The following is an 18,722-nucleotide window of genomic DNA, read 5'->3' as shown; positions in this document are numbered from 1 at the left end:
TGATCATAGAGCTGTTGTATTGGATATGTCTGTAACACAGTTTGACAAAGGACCTTCATATTGGAAATTCAATAATTCATTTCTAAAAGATAAGGTGTTTGTTGATCGTGTTAATGAAATCATAGGAAACATCCAAGAAGGCCTTAGTGACTCTGTGATCGAAGATAAACAGTTAATATGGGACATCTGTAAGAGTAAGATAAAAACTTTCTCAATTAGTTACGGGAAACAAAAGGCTCTTGAAAAACGATCCAAACACAACATAATTGATGAAAAATTAGAACGGCTGGAAAAACAATTAGCTTCCGATCCAAAGAATTTAACATTACAGCAACAGGTGCACAACACAAAAGCTGAGTTTGAAGCATTAGCCCTTCACGAGGCGCATGGTGCACAAATCCGCTCAAAAGTTAAATGGATTGAGGAAGGAGAAAAAAACACAGCCTACTTTCTTCGACTTGAGAAGTCACGTGCCATACACAATGTTATTACAAGCCTCAGAACACCTGACGGTCACATAATAACAGATCAAAATAAATTATTGGAACAACAAGTTGATTACTATAGAAAACTATACAGTAAAAACGACGATTTCGACATAGAAAGCTTTGATGACTTTATTACAGACGTAAATTTTCCGACGTTGTCTGACATGCAAAGTAAATCTTGTGAAGGGTTGTTTACTATGACGGAATGTACATCTGCTCTACGTAACATGACAAATTGCAGTCCCGGCCTAGATGGCCTTACTACTGACTTTTATAAAGTCTTTTGGAGCAGAATAGGATCTATGGTTTTGAACTCACTAAATGAGGGCTACACGAAGAACCAGCTTTCTTCCACTCAACGTAAAGGGGTTATATCCTTACTCTTTAAAGGGGGTGAACACCAAGATTTAAGTAGAGACCAGCTGTCTAACTGGCGACCTATCTCAATCACAAATACGGATTACAAAATAGGTGCAAAGATATTAGCAAATAGATTACAGAACATTATTTCTCACATTGTTGGACCAGACCAAGTTGGATATATCAAGGGACGTAGTATTTTGAATAACATACGAGCCATAGATGACATAATTTGCTTTACTAGAGATTCTAATGTTCCAGGTGCCATTCTCTTCTTAGATTACAGCAAAGCCTTTGATACTATTTCCAAAGACCTCATTATAAATGTTCTTGAAAAGTTCAATTTCGGTTCAGATTTTGTTCAGTGGGTAAAGGTATACACTAATAATGCCCGTAGTTGTATCAATCATTGTGGTCATATCTCTGAATGGTTTGACCTAGGAAGAGGTGTACGTCAAGGATGTCCCCTGTCTTCTCTTCTGTTTATTCTAGCCACAGAGCTCTTTGCTCTTAAAGTCCGCCAGTCTTCCGAAATCAAAGGTATTACATTATCTGGGCTTAGCGACTCCGATGTTGAATCTCGAATTTTTCAATATGCAGATGATACTGAACTGATACTTGGTGACAAAATTTCTATTGATAGAAGTTTAGATATTATTAGACATTTTTCCGTTTTTTCTGGTCTAGTTTTGAATAAAGAAAAAACAGTAGCCATGTGGCTAGGCCCTTGGAGACACTGCTCTGAACAAGCTAGTGGGCTAAAATGGTGCACCACAGCAAAATGTTTAGGGATTGTTTTCTCATCTGCATGTTGTGCCTCTGAAGTAGAAGTAAATTGGAGCAAAAAATACTGTAAGATGAAAAATATTTTATCATCTTGGGCTTCACGCAACCTTAGTCTTATAGGAAAAATAACAGTGCTCAAAAACCTTGTAGCTTCACAACTGTCTTACAGTTTTGGTGCACTTATACCACCGGATAGCTTCTTAAAGGATGTTAATTTGATGTTTTACAGATTTATCTGGAAAAGAGATAGAGTAAAGCGTAATGTGATGGTTCAAGACTATTCAAAGGGAGGATTGAAAATGATAGATATAAGAATAATGCACAAATGTTGTTTATTACGATCGATAAAAAAATTGTTATCCGGTAGTGAAACTCCTACTCCTACATGGAAGAAGATACAACTGTATTATTTTAAGAAGTTAGGACCTGATCTTTGTATATTGAGACATAACTGCTCGGCAGTCCATGTGTCATCTAAAGATTCACTGTTGCCCTTACCTCTCTATTACCGTAAACTCATACTTACTTGGTATGAAATGAAACCTGTACAGAATGTCAATGATATTGAGGTAAATCAAGTAAATTGGCAATTGTTATGGAACAATGCTTGTATAAGTTACAAGGGCAACATGCTTTATTTTAAGAAATGGATTAGACGACATATTCTTTATGTAAATGATATTGTGGATGATCAGGGTAACTTTATATCTTTTGATGATGTAAAAGCTATTGTTGGTAATGATGCACATGTATTACTACAGTATCATGCTTTAATCAATTCAATTCCCAAACAATGGAAAGGTTTTTCTCGATTAGACAACGAAGAATCTCCTAGTATCAAACTTTGTGGTAAAGACATCCGCTTACTAGACTCTATCTTCTTTAAGAATTTCTGTATCATGCAATACCAAGCAGTCCCAGTCTCACAGAATTTCTGGGAGAAACGATTTCCTATGTACGATTTTCGTTCCATTTCTTGGCATGTACTATGGAAATCTCCCTTCTTGACCACTAAAGAACCCAAACTTATTAGTTTGCAATGGAAGATCTTGCATAATATTTATCCGACCAAAATATTGTTGCATAAGATGAGAATTGTAGAAAATAATAAGTGTATTTTTTGCGATATTATAGAATATATAGAGCATTTTTTCTTTGACTGTAAAATTGTTAAACCATTATGGGATTATGTGGAAAGTTTGTTTAGTTATTCCATATCTCTCACTGTACAGGACATTATTTTTGGATACAACCCTCATATGTCAAACAAGTTTCGGTACATCAATGAACTGCTGCTAGTTGCGAAACTATCCATTGTAAAATATAAGTCTACAGTGTCATCCCCGAATTCACTATGTCAAGATGCAGAAATCATTCTGAAAATTTTCAAATCAGAATGTATTCTTAGAAATATGATATAAGCTACATATTGTACAGCTTTCTGTGACATGTAATAAAGTACAAAAAAAAAAAAAAGACAACCGATTCTTCAATCACGTTAAGACTTGCAAGCACATATTTCTTATCATGTTGTTTCATCCTGTTAAGAGCAAACCACATATGGCTAAATTCTCATTTTATCAGCGAAAGCACACGTGCCCATTCCGTCTCTAATATACTTACGTAATGGTAGGAGGATACGGAATCGTGAGGAAGTGAACTGGTGTATCAATGTTTTACTCGTAAATACATTACGGAACTAAGTGTGTGGTTTGCGTTGTGTGGAGCAGAACAAAAAATTATACAAGATAGTCTGAATCCACTGCACTGTCAATTACCACTCACAATGTAGAGTTTTACGAAGAAAATTTGTGTGCCGATACATTGGTGGCAACAATATACACACATACACTCACATAGATATAGATAGATCGATCGATAGATAAAGAGATAGATAGATAAAGAGAAAGATGATAATAATGATTTACGAGTAGAGAAAGGGATCTTCTTGCGGCTAGCTTCTGTGCACATTTGGACTCCCAAAGTATGAAATGACGATACTTATATGCTAATATGCTAAAACAAACGTGCTATTTTCGTATGCTGGAATAATATTAACAGAATGCATGCAGGGAGTACATAGAATCGATGGAAAGACAAAGCTTCAAGACCATGTTACATTATTCCCTATGCTCAAAAAGTGGAAGTGATGTTAGAAAACCAAGAGATAATGTCGAAAATAATGTATGTCTGAAAAAGTGTACATAAATATCAGCCGTAGCAATCTACAGTCAAACCTGTCTATAGCGGGCACTCAAGGGACTGGAGAAATATAGCCACTAAAGACTGGTGGCCACTATAGAGAGAATGCTGATCAATTGACCACTAGCAATAATTTACACATGATTTCAATACCCAGCAAACTTTCACAACAAATAACATTGTCTAGATCGTTTCAAAATTTAACTGACCCTGGCAAAGTCAAATCTACCGAAAATGATTGATATTATCATGAGCAATATCGGTAAATTCGCCAACAAAGACTTGCGCTATAACTTTCAAGACAATCCTACCTTCCATACAGCCATAATGACCGTGTCAGGAACTCCATATCCTCACAAACTACAATTTTAAAGTCGGTGCAGGGTGACATGCGACCGTTGTATGGTCGCCATGCAGTGTTTCTGTATCTACTGGACCGGCAATCGTGTGGCCATCGTCACGTTGGACATGTGGCCGCCATAGACTATTTCTTAAAGCTAAGGTTAATGGCAAAAATCCAAGGGGCGGAAAAAAAGTGACAGCAATTGCCAGGTGGTCGCTATGCAAAGGTGACCGCTAATACAGGTTTTACTGTACTACTCTTCTTGCTTTGCCCCAAACTTGAGCTGGATCTTCAGCAATGTTCTCATAAGAAAATAGCGTTGTAAATGCCAAGTAGCTGTGCCCATTATGGGTCTGGATTTTAATTTTGTCACTGGGTAGAAGTAGTAATTTTTATCATTAATCTGTGGCGAGAATACAGCAAATTTCAAAACAAATTTGAATACAGCAAATTTGAATAAAAAAAAATACAGTCAAACCTGCCAAAGCGACTACCTCTTCTTATCGACCACCTGGCCAATACGACAATACGACCTCTTTTTCTCGGTCCCAAAAATTTTCCCCATTAAGGGACCTCTTCACAACGACTACCTGGCCAATGCGACCGTGACGAGGACCAATTCCCTGCCCACGTCATTTTTAAACCTTGAGGTGTCATCGATTTTCTATGATAACTAGCGCGATTTTGTGCCGAATTCGGCCAGTTTGCGTCGGATTTTGACTTCCATTACGATGTTATGTTCAAAATAAAGATGGCGGCGGATGCACGTGCGTGCGCTTGCTATTTTCCATTAAACACAACGGAAACCATTCAAACTATGCATCGGGCATGTCGTGAGTCGATACTCTTCTATCCAACCACCTAACCAAATCGACCGCTTTTGCCCGGTGCACAGGGTGGTCGTCTTGGACAGGTTTGACTGTAGTTTTGAATGAATAAAAACGCAGTATAGTTCAGTTCAGGTCAGTTCACGCAGTATTATTCAGAGAATTGGGTCAAACGTGTGCCTCCGCGTGCTTAAATATGTCAATACGGATATGCATATCCTATCAGTTTGAAGAAAGTAAATAGATATAACAGATGTTCCTTCCCATCGCCTTACACAACTAAAGAACAAGTTACGTAACAATCTGATTATGTAAAGCTGATAACAGCAATGTTTCGTAATTCTTAGCTATATAAGTAAGATAAAGCAGACCACTTCACTCTAGCTACGTCCTAAACCTCGTCAGCAGACACATCAGGTAAGAGAAATCTTCCAAATATGTTTTTAATACTCCTCTTATTGACTACATTGCGTTCCTTTTGTAAAGACTATAGAATAACCCTTATTGCATGGTTAGATTAATTTGTAGACGCAAGCTAAATGCAATTCAGTATTTGAGCATTCATACGGAACGTTATTTTGTTTTTAAAAGGTTAAGCATCTCTAGTATACAGAGAGCCGAAACGCATTAGGCTAGGTTTGGTCACATGATTGAAATGTGTTTTACGAGAAAGATATATAGAACCAAATATTAAGCTTAGTGAAGATGTATTCTTCCACTGCTCGTAACAGGGAAGACAGACAATGTAGATTTATAGGTCCAATATTTGGGGAAATTTCCATAGCTCTTTTGAACCGCAATGATCGGTGACTATGGCTAACCGTGCAAATCAGAAAATGCTTGCAGAAAAAAACAAAAATAATATCATTTGCTGCTTTCTGAGGCTGAGGCAACTGAAAATTGCACTATCGATATCAATCTTCTAAGATGACGCGAAATAACTTCGGTTATTGGCGTAAGACCCTTGAGTGAAGCATACTAGTCAATTTGGAGTCGCCTACGTGTGTGTTTATACTAAACACATAGTAAAAGGCGCAACTTGGCCACACTGAGCGATATGAGTCACTTCTTGACGCTTGGAAAATGTACTCTATTATCCTAAAAAAAGGTGTTTACAGAACCCTAAGTCGACTCCATGGATTTAAGTTACCTTGGGGCCGACTCGGTTCAAAATGACTCCGAAAATGATGTCTAAATCGGACAGGTGTTGTACAAAACAGAAACTCCCGTAGGTGGATTGTGTTGTTAAATTTCTAGTTATATTGAGGTTTTCATCGGTGTTATAATACGTATTGGTGGGTACTTCAGCCTACACTCTAATGGACAAAGTCCGACGCAGGGGAATTTCGCCAAGGTACTGCACAAAATGGAGAGCAAACATTGCTGTTACATGTCTGAACAGTTTCTCATGTTCCACAGACGACAAGATGATTCCCCTCGTCCTAACAACCATAGCCTGTATAACTCTGGCTGAAGCACAGATTATCACATGGTTCGGCGGACCGTGTCCAGACGTCACAACAAAGGAAAACTTCCAACTACTACCGGTAAGTGGCTTTTATTATATGCTTAAAACGTGCTGTTTGGTTTTATTTAATTTTTCACAAAGGAGCTTGATAGTACCGCCTGGCCTGTAGATATGTTCTTTTACAAGTCGGCAATTTAAGCAGACGTTAGTGAAGAATTAACTACGTGTTTTCCAAATAGAAAAAAAAATATATATATAAGACTTGTACATACCTTACTATTCTGCCATATTAAAGTAAGATATAAATGAAAAGGCCATGTTTAGAAATGATATGACATTTTCTTTGATACCAATGACGAACATGAAGTACTCGTCGCAGAGAAGTTCCTTCTATTTCAATGTGTCTTTTTAATCACCTAACAGATAACCGATTTTTTTTTCCATTTTCTTGCAGTACATGGGCCGTTGGTACGAAATCTCCAAATATCCCAACAGTTTTCAGAACGGGGAATGTGGCACTGCCCAGTACACACTACAGGACGACAATACCGTCAGGGTCAACAATACACAGTTAAAGTAAGTTTTTGTCCGATTCTAGATATTTTGGGGAAAAGATGTGAGGAAATTGATATTTGTTTGACAGTTAGTTTTGCAGACAACCAAATGTTATGATCAACTTTCCGTGGAACCTGGGATTCAATCTGCCGTGGAATATTCAGACTTTTTCCTGGGCAGGAGAAGCTTTCAGCCGCCGGGGTATTTCTTAGTGCCCGATAGTAGTTATACACTGTAGAAGGTTTGTCAAAATCACCTACCACCTGAATCAGGCTACAACTATAGCTACCCTAGCGGGGAGCACTTCTCCTTCCCCGAAAAAAACTCTGGTCGATCAACGTTAGAATGTACTGAATGCCAGGTTATTCATAACATGACTGTTTCATTCATTCGTAGGCATTGTCCACTATGTCACATGTACAGTTGTAACTACAATACTGTTATTTGTGATTACAACACTGTAACACAGTATCAGTAACACTGTAATATGCATATGTACACTACGATGGGTTTTAGAAGATATATTACATGTATTTGTAAAATTATGTTTCAACACTATTTTATTTCCCTTTAGGGAGGGTGGCGTTATCGATACAGTTATTGGTGAGGTCCGAGACGACCCCAACTCCGACGTACCCGCTCATTTACAAGTCAGGTTCTCCTCATGTAAGTTTCACTATGTGTTTTTTATAAGAGTACCGTTTCAGCGACGATTATAATGGCTTTGTCAATAGTGTTCTCCTTTTTATCGTCATTTCAGCCTATAGACAGTAGACTGAATCACGAAATGCGTTCAGTTTCTTATCTCCGAGCAGATGTGATGTGCAGTATATAGTTACAGTATAGAGTATTTTGCAAAAGTCTCAACAGGAAATGGAGCTCCGAACCCATGAGATATTTTCATGAAATACGGATTAAAAAAAAAGCTCACCGATATTAAGATAAAAGAATTATAAGCACAGCTAAATTTTGACGATTATATTATTTAGGCGTATATTTTTGAACATAATTTTGACACAAATGTTGTATGTATATAATGCAGTTAACGAACTATGTTGGGAAATTTTAGGAAACTTTGGATCAATAGCGGTCGCTACGTGTTGCTAGGGGAGCCGGCACCCACCTTGCCGTGGTCTTCAATGTAAACTAACAATTAAGGAAAAACACGTAGCAGGGCCAAAAAGCACAAACAATCAGACCTATGCGTTATTGGATTCCTGTACGATCACTGTTGTTGTTTATATCCGGGGTATTCGACGGCTCGTGCCTACGAGGACGTCAGTAAATTTACATTTAAATTAGTAGATCAAATTACTGGTTAATACGGAAGCTCAATATTTACCAAGCACCTGTTCTTTGCCTACCACTGCGTCACCGTGACATCATCGCGATCGCTTGTATTGTATAACTTATTATCATATAGCCAGGGGACGTGGACCAATCAGAAGGCCAGTTTATGATGGTTATGACGCCGCAACAGATGGAAAATCATCAACAGCCGTGAATTAATTGTTTTCATTAATGCACGTGTGCATTAATGACTTTTGAAAGTTTCAACCTATCAAAAGGACAAACAAACAGGACGCTAGCCAATCAGAATAAGATATCCAGGAATAGCCCATCTGCCAAGATAGCTGAATAAGTACAGCCATGGCAGGGAGGATGGCTCCCTCTATTAACATCAGTAGTGCGCATTTCTTTGTTCATGGAAAACATTTTCCGACTTAAAACAACCTTAAATTACCTATAATATTTAAAACAATAAATCCAATTCCAAATCATGTACAACTTACACTGAAAATTGAAAAATAAAATTATTTGCACCCCCCGCCCTGTCAAGTTAAAAGGTCCGCAGACGACAACAAGGTCCGCCATTTTCGAACCAGTAAACCCCAGTAGCGGTCATGGCGCTTGAGGACCAAAATGCTACCTTCCTTCGGGGAAGACGTGTCTGAGTTCGTTGTGAACGAGATTCTCAAGAGCTGTGAAGCACAGGGATCCCGGAATGCCTCAGGAAAGCCGGCAGAAATTTACCGCCTGATACGAACGAACCCGACGAACTGGAGATTCGGCGAGTGTACGGAGCGTGCAACCGTTTGTAACATAATGAATCGACTTTGTTATTATTTCCAGCCTTGGAACTGAAAGACATTTCACGTACAAGTTTTATGTTGTTCAAATTCACTGTTCAAATTTATCCAATGTACTGAATAAAAGATGCATGTTTTATAAAGGAATTTGTCAGTTAAATGGGTCAGTTTGATAATAGGGTTAATGACCCGCCTGTTCCTCGGTATATATATGGTGTCATAACGCCTGGTCCTCTGGTCCTTTGCTATAACCACCGAATAAATCCACCGAGTGAGCGAACTATATACACCTCGGGCCGGGTCATTAACCCTTAATTATGTAATCCAAAGGAAGAGTTGAGGAAACAAATATGCAATCATCTCAAGAACAAAAAGTTAAAGCTTGGTGGTTTTATTCGGTGGTTATAGCAAAGGACCAGGCGTTATGACATCATATACACCACGGGGCGGGTCATTAACCCTTAATTATCAGATAAGCACTCTTGAAAGGTTCCTCTTATTTATGGCTAATTTTTTTTTATTTACCAGGGCAACCCTGGGGTAAGTACTGGGTGTTGGACACAGACTACGACAGTTACACCGTAGTGTACTCCTGCTCCTACTACGTCATCAACAAGGTAGAGTTCCTGTGGATTCTCGGACGCGAACGCACAGTTGAAGAAGAGACCAAGGATAAAATCCTGCAAATGTTAGATAATTTTAAGATTGACGCTACGAAGATGGTTGATACGGTGCAAGACGAAGACAAATGTGATCTGTAATCACGTCAATTGCCGTACGTCATAAATAGTTCGTAATACGTTTATAATATGTTATGTATTAACAGCAACGGTTTACTAAACCGTACGACACCGATAAAACGTTGCCACAGGTGAAATGTTCTGATCAAGGGAAAAATAAAAGTAATCAATTTCAAAGAAATGCACGTTTCATTTGTTTGCATGAAGAGCGTTTTTTTGGTGATTGCTGAACTTAGAATTATATAACAGAAACAACAATGGTAAACATGGTATAAACAAAATGTTTTGTAGGGGGGACCCTACTATGAACTGGAAATAGGTGTTTTCCTTTTCAATACCCTTTTTAAAAAAGAAATAAGCTTTTCTTTCTTCTTTTTTATGCCTGGTTGTTTTTCTTTGAACACGAGCTTTAAAAGAACCGTTCAAATATTTTTTCACTTCATAATTTGGGAAAGATTTCCCATTACTCCATGTGAACAATATTTTCCACAGGAGCCTTTATTGTAAGGATGGCAAACTGGAAACCATCAACAACTGATGCAAAACATCGATTCATTAAAATGATGTATTGTCACGGGTAAATATTTACCTTTAATTCCGATCGGCTGTATCTACTTTTTTTTTTAAATTGAGGTACGCACGTCATTTATTAAATAGATTCAGTGAGATCTTGAGATAGATTATATCAGATTTATCTCTCCTTCTCTTTCCTGTTTGCCTTCTGTCAAGTCTTTCTGTCCGTGACGTTTATAGAATCTAGTACGTAGTTGGCGGGGAGCGTAATTGTTTCAATTTGTTAACTTGCCCTTTTGCCAATGAAGAATTTTTTATTGAAAACTTGCAAAATGTCGTGTAGCTAGATACGCTAGTGTTCCTTTCAAGCAGAACAGAAGTCACTCCAAGACTACAGTCTTATTGTATGTACCAATATTATTATTATTCAGAAAGTCTATGCGTTTACAGATTATCGACACGGTTTTCCCACTTTAGACACAATTGTACTGTACTCTACGTACTATATTTTTCATATCTGTACCTATTTTACCTACCTTTAGGTGGCTTCTGTTCTTTAACTACTTATGTATAACAACATTGATGCATGTCAGATTGCAAATTCTTTATTTCTTTTGACCACTGTTTCATAATATACCCGTGGACTGATAGTTTTCCATTTGACGGCCAACGTACATGGAGTCCACAGCCAAAATTGGTCTACTTTTACCCCATAATTACATGAGACAAAAGGTAAATGATGAAAGCATAAACTGCAGCGAGTCGTGGCCGTAATGCTGTGGAGCCCCCAACAGGGTCAGAGGTTGGTGAGGAACTCCGGCTGCAGATGTCTTCTGTAGGCCGCCTGACTCCACGTGGAAACCGGTCGGCCCGTCCAATCAAAGCATTCTGTATTTCCCAATTCCAGAAGATAAAGACGTTAGGATAATCTGATATCACGAAGAAGAAATTCAAGTAGGGTCTCATAAGATGTTAGATACAAAACCAAATATTCCATAAAGGTAACGTTATACATAAAATCAATGGTAAAGTCAAACCTGTCCAAGACGTCCACCCTGGGGACCGGGCAAAAGCGGTCGATTTGGTCTTGTGGCCGAATTCGGCACAAAATCGCGCTACTTATCATTGAAAATCGATGATACCTCAAGATTTTAAAATAAGACGGTCGCTACGGGCAGGGATTCGGTCCCAATATTTGGCGGTCGCTGTCGTGTTGGCCAGGTGGTAGCTGTAAAGAGGTTGTTTAATTCTTACGTCAAAGGGGAAATTTTCGGGACCGAGAAAAATCGGTCATAATGGCCAGGTGGTCTCTAAGAAGATGTGGCCGCTTGGGCAGGTTTGACTGCAAGTTATTCACGCAAAAGTAGTAAACAAATGTGATATTTAGTTATCGTCTATTAATGAAAATGTAGTTCACTATAAATTGATATTCAATATTTCTTAAAGATAGTTGATCTTACAGTGTCGATTTTAGTAAGATGGTTGCCCTGACAAGTCGAGTAGAAGGTTGAATTAATCAGGTAGTCAGAAAAAATCTTCCCGTTCTCGTTCGTCCAGGGCACGGCCTCCATGACCTCCTCATAGGACATGTTGACCATGTGTGCAGGTGCCGTTATTTCGATATCATAAACTTCGTCACTGTAAACACAAAATGGGCAAAACATTTAGACGTATATATTGAAAAACCGTACGGATAGACAAAGGATGCAATATTGCATTGAAAACTTGTTTAAGCTCTGTAATGCATTTATAGGCATGGCACAGAAACCAACCAGGGCAGCAGAGAAAAAAGATAAAAACAATTGTTGACTACAACATTGAGAGAGTGAACACACACAATAGTTAACTCTACTACATAGTTAAATGCAATAGAAAATACACGTCCAGTATGCATCAAAAGCAAAGCTATGATGATTTTCTATTTATCTCTACAGCGTGTTGATGAGCAATGCTGATTCTTTATACGTACAATTTGAAGTCTTGAACTCCCGCGTAGCTGACAGTGTTGATCACGTTTACCATGCTATCGCACCTACTCAGGTTGAACCTCGGGTAGTACCAGAAGAAGGTCTCACACATCTCCTGTGGTGTACCGATACCGCCCTGAAAAAGAAAAAAAAAAGTTCAACACTAAACATTATGGATAAAGTATCATATAAGTCTTTTTGTTTCTTATTGATAATATATGGCCCTCACTTGAAATTGATTAATACTATTTTATGATCTTGATTCACAAGTCGTTAAAAGGTTCATCAGCCAAGTATGAATAAAGTGACTACAAATTTTCTTCCAACAGTGACTGTTTTTTAAGGCAAGGTACATACCTCCAAATTTGCGATGTCTGACAGTCCATCTTGTTCACTTAGAGTGAACTAGTCTCGATCTCGCGAGAGAGCACGAGACTAGGTCAGGTTTTCGTAGATCATCTGCCCCCTCCCCCCATCTCTTAGCACCAAGTAGGTTATTTTCAAATATGCAACTTATGGTCCTGATTTTCACATTTTAACATTTATGCCATCTATATTCACAATTTCCCCACCATAGCCAAACCAAAAACATAAACTGTTGGCTTACATAGTGTTGATCCACAACTTTGTGTGAAACTTAAGGCAACTTTGTATTGGAATTTGTTGTTAAAATCTGTTGTTTATCTTTCTTTTTGGCAAAAGCTTATCCATTTTAAAGGTGGTTAGATTCAAGATTCTTGTAACCACCTTGATCAAGCAAGGAACAACAGCAGAAAAGAGGTGAAGACGGAAATGTCTACTTACATACACGATGGAATCTTTGTGTGACGAATCGTAGACGCACTCTGTAATTAGAATGTCTCCCTTGGGGGTAAATCATAGAGGACAAAAGTGAACGAGTAGTCGTGGGTTTACAGTTTGTTGCGACGAAAACAAGCTAATACATCTGAAATGAGAAAATGACGTTTCTTCTAATCACTAAGACTGGTTCTTTTGCTAGAAGTGCAAGGAAAACAACTAAGGCGGCACGAGTATGTTAAGGCTCAGCACTTGTAGGTTACTTGTGCAACCTCTTGTGAAAATGTCAAAGAGATCACTTTCCTTTTTTTTTTTGCAATTTTAGAGCAACTCACGGGGTATATTGTGAGTTCCTCCTTCAACATCATCATGTACTGCAGGTCGAAGTCGTAATTGTCGTCCCGTACGATGTCAGTCTCCACGCCGTCACGGATCAGCCTGGCGTGCAGCTTAACCCCCAGTAAGTGAGCATGGAGGCTTGCACCTATGATGTGGATGGGCTGTCCCTGCTCCTCCAGGAACTAGAGAAAAGCACTCATGAATATAATGAAGACATTTGTTGTGCATGCCTTTATGTTCTTATAAGCTAAGTACAGGCCAAGATGATAAATTAGTTCTAAGTACAAAAGGTTATATGAATTCTTAACTACATATACAAAGTCTAATGAGTACTTCGTATGTACAGGTACAACTTCTCCTCGCTTTGTTAGACAGTTTCACGTGTAAGGGCAAATAGAGCATAAAATACATGGTGTTTCTAAGTGAAAAAAAGAAAGTAAATTTGTCCGTACTATTTAGACATCGAGAACTGTCGTGTAACTCAAAGTTCACATATTTTCTTAGAACAAAACTGCAAATGGTGTCAGATGCCGTATGCGAATTGCTTAAACTCATGACAAAACTCATGACAAAAGCCGTAGTGTTCTCCGTGTGTACTGACCGCGTTCATACACTGCGAGCTACAGAATGCCGCCGATGTAAACTCCTTGACGTGCGGTGGGATGAAGTGGTATTTGTTTACCAACATTCCCACCTCCAAGGTTCCTATGTCGTTCTCCCTCACTTCCGGCGTGTATATCAGCCTGATGCCTGAACTGTCATGGGTGCCTAAGCCATGGAATTCAAATGTTAGTGTGACACATATTACGAAAAACAGTAGTCGCAAAGATCATGCTTTTTAGTGTAGAGATGCAAGTAATCATTCTACAAGGGGATAGTTTTTTATGTCACAGTTACGTTACTTCAAAGATGTTGTATTCATAGAAGGAGAAATGATAAATGTGACCTGGAAACGTTTCCAAGAGGCGATTAATTTACAACATTCTATTAAACTCTCTGACCTGAAACCAACATAGGGTTGTCGTAGTGCATTTCCATCAGCACAAAGCCACTGTCGTCCTCGCCACCGATGGGGTAACCAACCTGCTCTGGGTAAACGATACTCTGAAAACGAAATAGAAGTGACCATAATTTGTTAAACAGGAAGTAACATATACCTGCATGGGTGCGCAAAAAAAGGGTAACGCAGTTAACAGGTTGCCTAGTTCGTTACCAATGTTGCCATGTAAACTGAATGTATTCAGGATCTGATTTAAGCAAGTGCTTGCAATTGCACTAGCTACTGAAGACTTGTCACTGTCGTCACAATATGTATCGGTGACTTGAATCACTCATTACGAAACAAAATTTAAAAGAAAAATGGTTCTTACCCCACCACCGATGGCCCATGCCACAAGGATGCTTCCCTGATAACATTCTCCCCAGTCGCGAGGCATGTTGGGAGTAAAACACTCATGTCCCGGATGTTCCTCTGGCAAATGGTCATGTTCGGGTTCTTCTTACAGTTGTAGACCAGAAAATGGTGAACCATACCCTCGTTCCCAGGCTGGATGATTGGTTCAGCCTAAAGTCAGAAAGATATATAAATTGATGAAAAGTAAGATAGATATATTACGGATTACCCAGGATAACGACAGGTCCGAAAAGCACGCTGATGCCGAAAATTTCTCACTCAATCCTGTCAGAATTCCACAAGCTTTCATCTGAAACAGGAGGGCGTGAAAAGGGGAACTTATCAATAGATAGATAAATAAATGGATAGATAAATAGATAATCAAATAAAGTAAATAAATAAATGATCTACATTAAAACACGCTTTGGGGGGGATCAAATTACATTTTGGAAGATGCTCATTGATAGTGCACACCCTGAGTAATACAGGCATGAGACGTTATCGATTAAAGCACACCATACAACACACCTTTGCCAACATGTTGAAATATAGGACGAATGTACCTTTATCACGTGGTGTTTACCGACCAGTTTGGGCATCTCAAACACCTGGCACCAGTACGTCGTGTCTTGATAATCAGGAACATTTACCTGGGAAAACACAAAATTGTAAATATGTCAAGTGTAATAGACACGTTCGAAAATGCTGGTATTCCATATAATGTATCCATGTAATCTCCAATAGTTTGCTGAAAGTCTCTAAGAATATGGACGTTAGTGGCAATGTTGACACGAACAAGTGGACTTTAGAACAACAAATAAGTGTGTGTTTGGGGGATACTATAAGCAACTTAGCCGCCATTCCGCCGCCAGAGGTTAACCATGTTCCGACGGGGCGAGGGAGGGGGGTGGTCACTTTTGAGGTCAACGCCAAATTTAATGTCGAATGTTAATAACGTCTGGAAGGCTTACGCTAGAGCCACCGAATTCGGTGACTTTTCCAGAAAATTATTTGGCAATACGTTTACAAAGTTTAAAGCGTTTTCATACTTTTCTGGTTGCTATAGTAGCCATTTGCTGAAATGCAATTTTGACAAAAATTACTTATTTCGGTTTCACTACATTTTCATTAAAAAAACTGAAGTGATAGTTTTAGTCAACGTTTAATGTCTTTTGGAAATGTTTGTTAAAAACATTTTTAAAAATTTAAGTTGCATATTTTGAATTTGGACGACGTCATTTTTACGTCTTTGGCATTGCTATTGACGAATTGACAATTGATGAATGGATTGAGAACAGAAATCGCATCAGACATTGTTGTCATTATTAATAGGGTTGTGATTAATGGGCTTTGCATAAATTTCAGACATATCAGAGGAACATGCAAAAACAGAATCCTTACTTTGTTCATGATGAAATCAACAGTGTAGGTTGTTCCTGCAGAGTTTGTCTGATCTGGGTATTTCCTACTTAGAAGACGTGTGGCTCTGGCTCCCCTGTTGGACCCATGGTAGGAGGGGCCGCTCACCCCAGACTCGTCTTCAGGATCCTGGTCATGCCACGCCCATATCACCCGCAAGGTGTCCTCCTGGATATGGCAAACATTAGTCCACATGTATGTATTTACACATGTTATCTACTCACGATACTGCTATTGATACATAATATATTTGAAGCTGTTTCTTCTAGGGGTGCTACCGGTACGGTGTACAGGTACCAAATCGTTTTTTCTTGTCGGACCAGTCTAGAAAAACCGGACCTGAAAAAAAAAATCAGTAGATCTGATGTTAGCCAAATCGGACCGATTAGAAAATAAACGCACTCCGGCGACAGGCCATCACGTGTTTTGAGGCCAATTAGTCCAAGAAAATAGCAAGAGCGAAGAAGAGTAGAGTTGAGAGTCATTTTATCAAGTTTCTACAGTTAATAGAGGCACTTGTTTACGGAAATATTGTATACTTCACAAAACAGGTTCCTTTGTATCGAGATGTTGTTATTGAGTATTGCCAACTCACAATCAGGTCCTGGTTCAGGTCCGGACCTGGACCTAGTCCTCTGCATCTGGAGCGTACCAGAACCTGAATTTTCTGTACCGGTACCCGCCCCTAGTTTCTTCAAATCTGATTTCCTACTCACAGTGATTACACGATCATTCTCGTCACACGTCGTCAGCTTCCTGTTGAACCTCAGGACGGTGTGAGTCCCGTTCTCGTACCCAGACACTAGCTCCCAGTCCTGACTCTCGTCCACAGAGGGTTCTGCCTTAGCGTCAGCATACCGGTCCTGGAATAGAATACAGAATGTTTTTTGACTACTTGTCATATTTGTTAAGTTCTCAAAAGAGATAAAGGACGAAGAACGTGGTAATTCAAAAGTTCTTTATCGCAATAATAAAAGACTAGTGATAAAAAAGGGATAGAGGGGTACTAGGGTATATCATTTTACTGTTAACATAACATTCATTGACACTGCATTTAACCAGTTAAGTATTAAAATATAGCCCCTCTATCTATTTTTTTCACTAGAAGATAGAATTATGAATTTCACTAACTGGTGAATGGGTGAGAAAGCACCCCGTGATTTGTTAGTAAATCATTGACATACAGTAATCTGTGACAGTTTACTGACCGTTGTAGTTAATGTATATTTACATGCTGTGAAGGACTGGCTGACGCAGGTTTTTGTGTAGTGTGTACAAATAAGCCTACAGGACGTTGACCAGATATTTGGTAGGTCATTTAGGGTTGTTTGTCTGCTTTTTAGAGTAGAATGTCTGTTTTTATATAGGTCATCCATTAAAATGCATTTCATCACTTATAAACCCATAATGCATCTTTCTATTGTCATCTTTTATTCATAATAACAGATTTGAACTACAGTGTCCTGGCCAGAATTCGACAAATATTTTTTTTAATTAATTAATTTTGTTCTTAAATTCGAACAATCGACAATTACAAAACCAAAAAAAAAACCTAGAACATAATACTCTCAAGTGTTATAAAAGGCTCTTTTCAACCTCCTTGATGCAGCATTATGTATTTTCGCCTAGAAAGCTCTTATGTTGATTACTCGGCAAATGTTCCCTGGAAGAAACTGCCAGACCTAGGTCACTTGCGTATGATCATTATCTGCATTACTGAAACGCTTATATAGTTGTTCAGCATGAACAGATTGATGCCAAACTTAGTAGCTTAACGCTGTGGTACTTACCGTTAGGTACGCAGTCCCGTCTTTTACCCAGCCGATGACGATGTCGGATCCCGGCATGCCACCGTTCGGGGACAGACCCATGCCGAACCACCCTGTCGTCTGCACGTGGGCTTCGAACTCGATCTGTTCGTCATCAAAACACTCAACAGGTGAAACTTACCCTCCTCGTCAAGAGTCTCATGATGTGTAAAATCATCGGCTCCTGCAGTCTGCCCCTCATGATTAAGGACCAAGACCAGAACTAGAACACAGAAACTCTGAAATATTCTCGCCATACCGACTGCTACAGCTTAATCAGATCAGTCTGCAATATTTGATGTATGACGTATGCGTTTCCAAGACAACAGGATAACATGCCGATGATTGACTGTGAGGGCCTTGGTGTTTATTGACAAACCCTTTAGCTCAGACTTCCAGGGCTCGTACAAATAAGACATACAATATATACAAATACACAAGCAAAAAGGTGTCGTCCCTTCGATATTATATTTTACTGTTATTACCTTCACCGAGAATGTTATGCTTTTGATAGTACTTGTATGTGTGTATGTGTGTGTGTGTAGCAGACCAGCATATCAAGAGAACGCCTAAATTAATTGTATTGATATTCTGCATGCGGATAGGTCTTGACGAGAGCTGCAAAC

At 38.9% G+C, this 18,722-nt stretch overlaps 2 protein-coding genes across 3 annotated transcripts; one reads left to right on the top strand and one right to left on the bottom strand.

Moving 5' to 3' along the window:
- The first annotated feature begins 5,257 nt into the window (after positions 1–5,257).
- Positions 5,258–10,036, top strand: LOC118424440 (apolipoprotein D-like). The gene is made up of 5 exons (XM_035833005.1): positions 5,258–5,423; positions 6,426–6,553; positions 6,929–7,050; positions 7,604–7,695; positions 9,648–10,036. The coding sequence occupies exons 2-5, from the start codon at positions 6,434–6,436 to the stop codon at positions 9,878–9,880; spliced, it is 567 nt and encodes a 188-aa protein (XP_035688898.1). The 5' UTR covers positions 5,258–5,423; positions 6,426–6,433; the 3' UTR covers positions 9,881–10,036.
- A 925-nt stretch (positions 10,037–10,961) lies between these two features.
- Positions 10,962–18,393, bottom strand: LOC118424139 (DBH-like monooxygenase protein 1). 2 transcript variants are annotated; one of them, XM_035832651.1, is made up of 8 exons: positions 14,847–15,022; positions 14,478–14,580; positions 14,078–14,244; positions 13,473–13,658; positions 13,144–13,203; positions 12,342–12,475; positions 11,833–12,010; positions 10,962–11,260 (listed from the first exon to the last, which is right to left on the bottom strand). In XM_035832651.1, exons 1-8 carry the CDS (start codon positions 14,910–14,912, stop codon positions 11,078–11,080), a joined length of 1,077 nt encoding a protein of 358 aa, XP_035688544.1. In that variant the 5' UTR covers positions 14,913–15,022; the 3' UTR covers positions 10,962–11,077. The 2 variants fall into 2 exon arrangements, with proteins under 2 accessions (XP_035688544.1, XP_035688545.1); XM_035832652.1 differs by lacking the exons at positions 10,962–11,260; positions 11,833–12,010; positions 12,342–12,475; positions 13,144–13,203; positions 13,473–13,658 and adding exons at positions 15,433–15,519; positions 16,271–16,456; positions 17,005–17,151; positions 18,079–18,393 and having other exon boundaries at positions 14,131–14,244; positions 14,847–15,040.
- Between the last annotated feature and the right edge of the window lie 329 nt (positions 18,394–18,722).

The sequence above is a fragment of the Branchiostoma floridae genome, chromosome 10 (assembly GCF_000003815.2).
Source record: "Branchiostoma floridae strain S238N-H82 chromosome 10, Bfl_VNyyK, whole genome shotgun sequence".
Taxonomy (NCBI): Eukaryota; Metazoa; Chordata; class Leptocardii; order Amphioxiformes; family Branchiostomatidae; genus Branchiostoma; species Branchiostoma floridae.
This window is presented reverse-complemented; position numbering and strand designations above follow the sequence as displayed.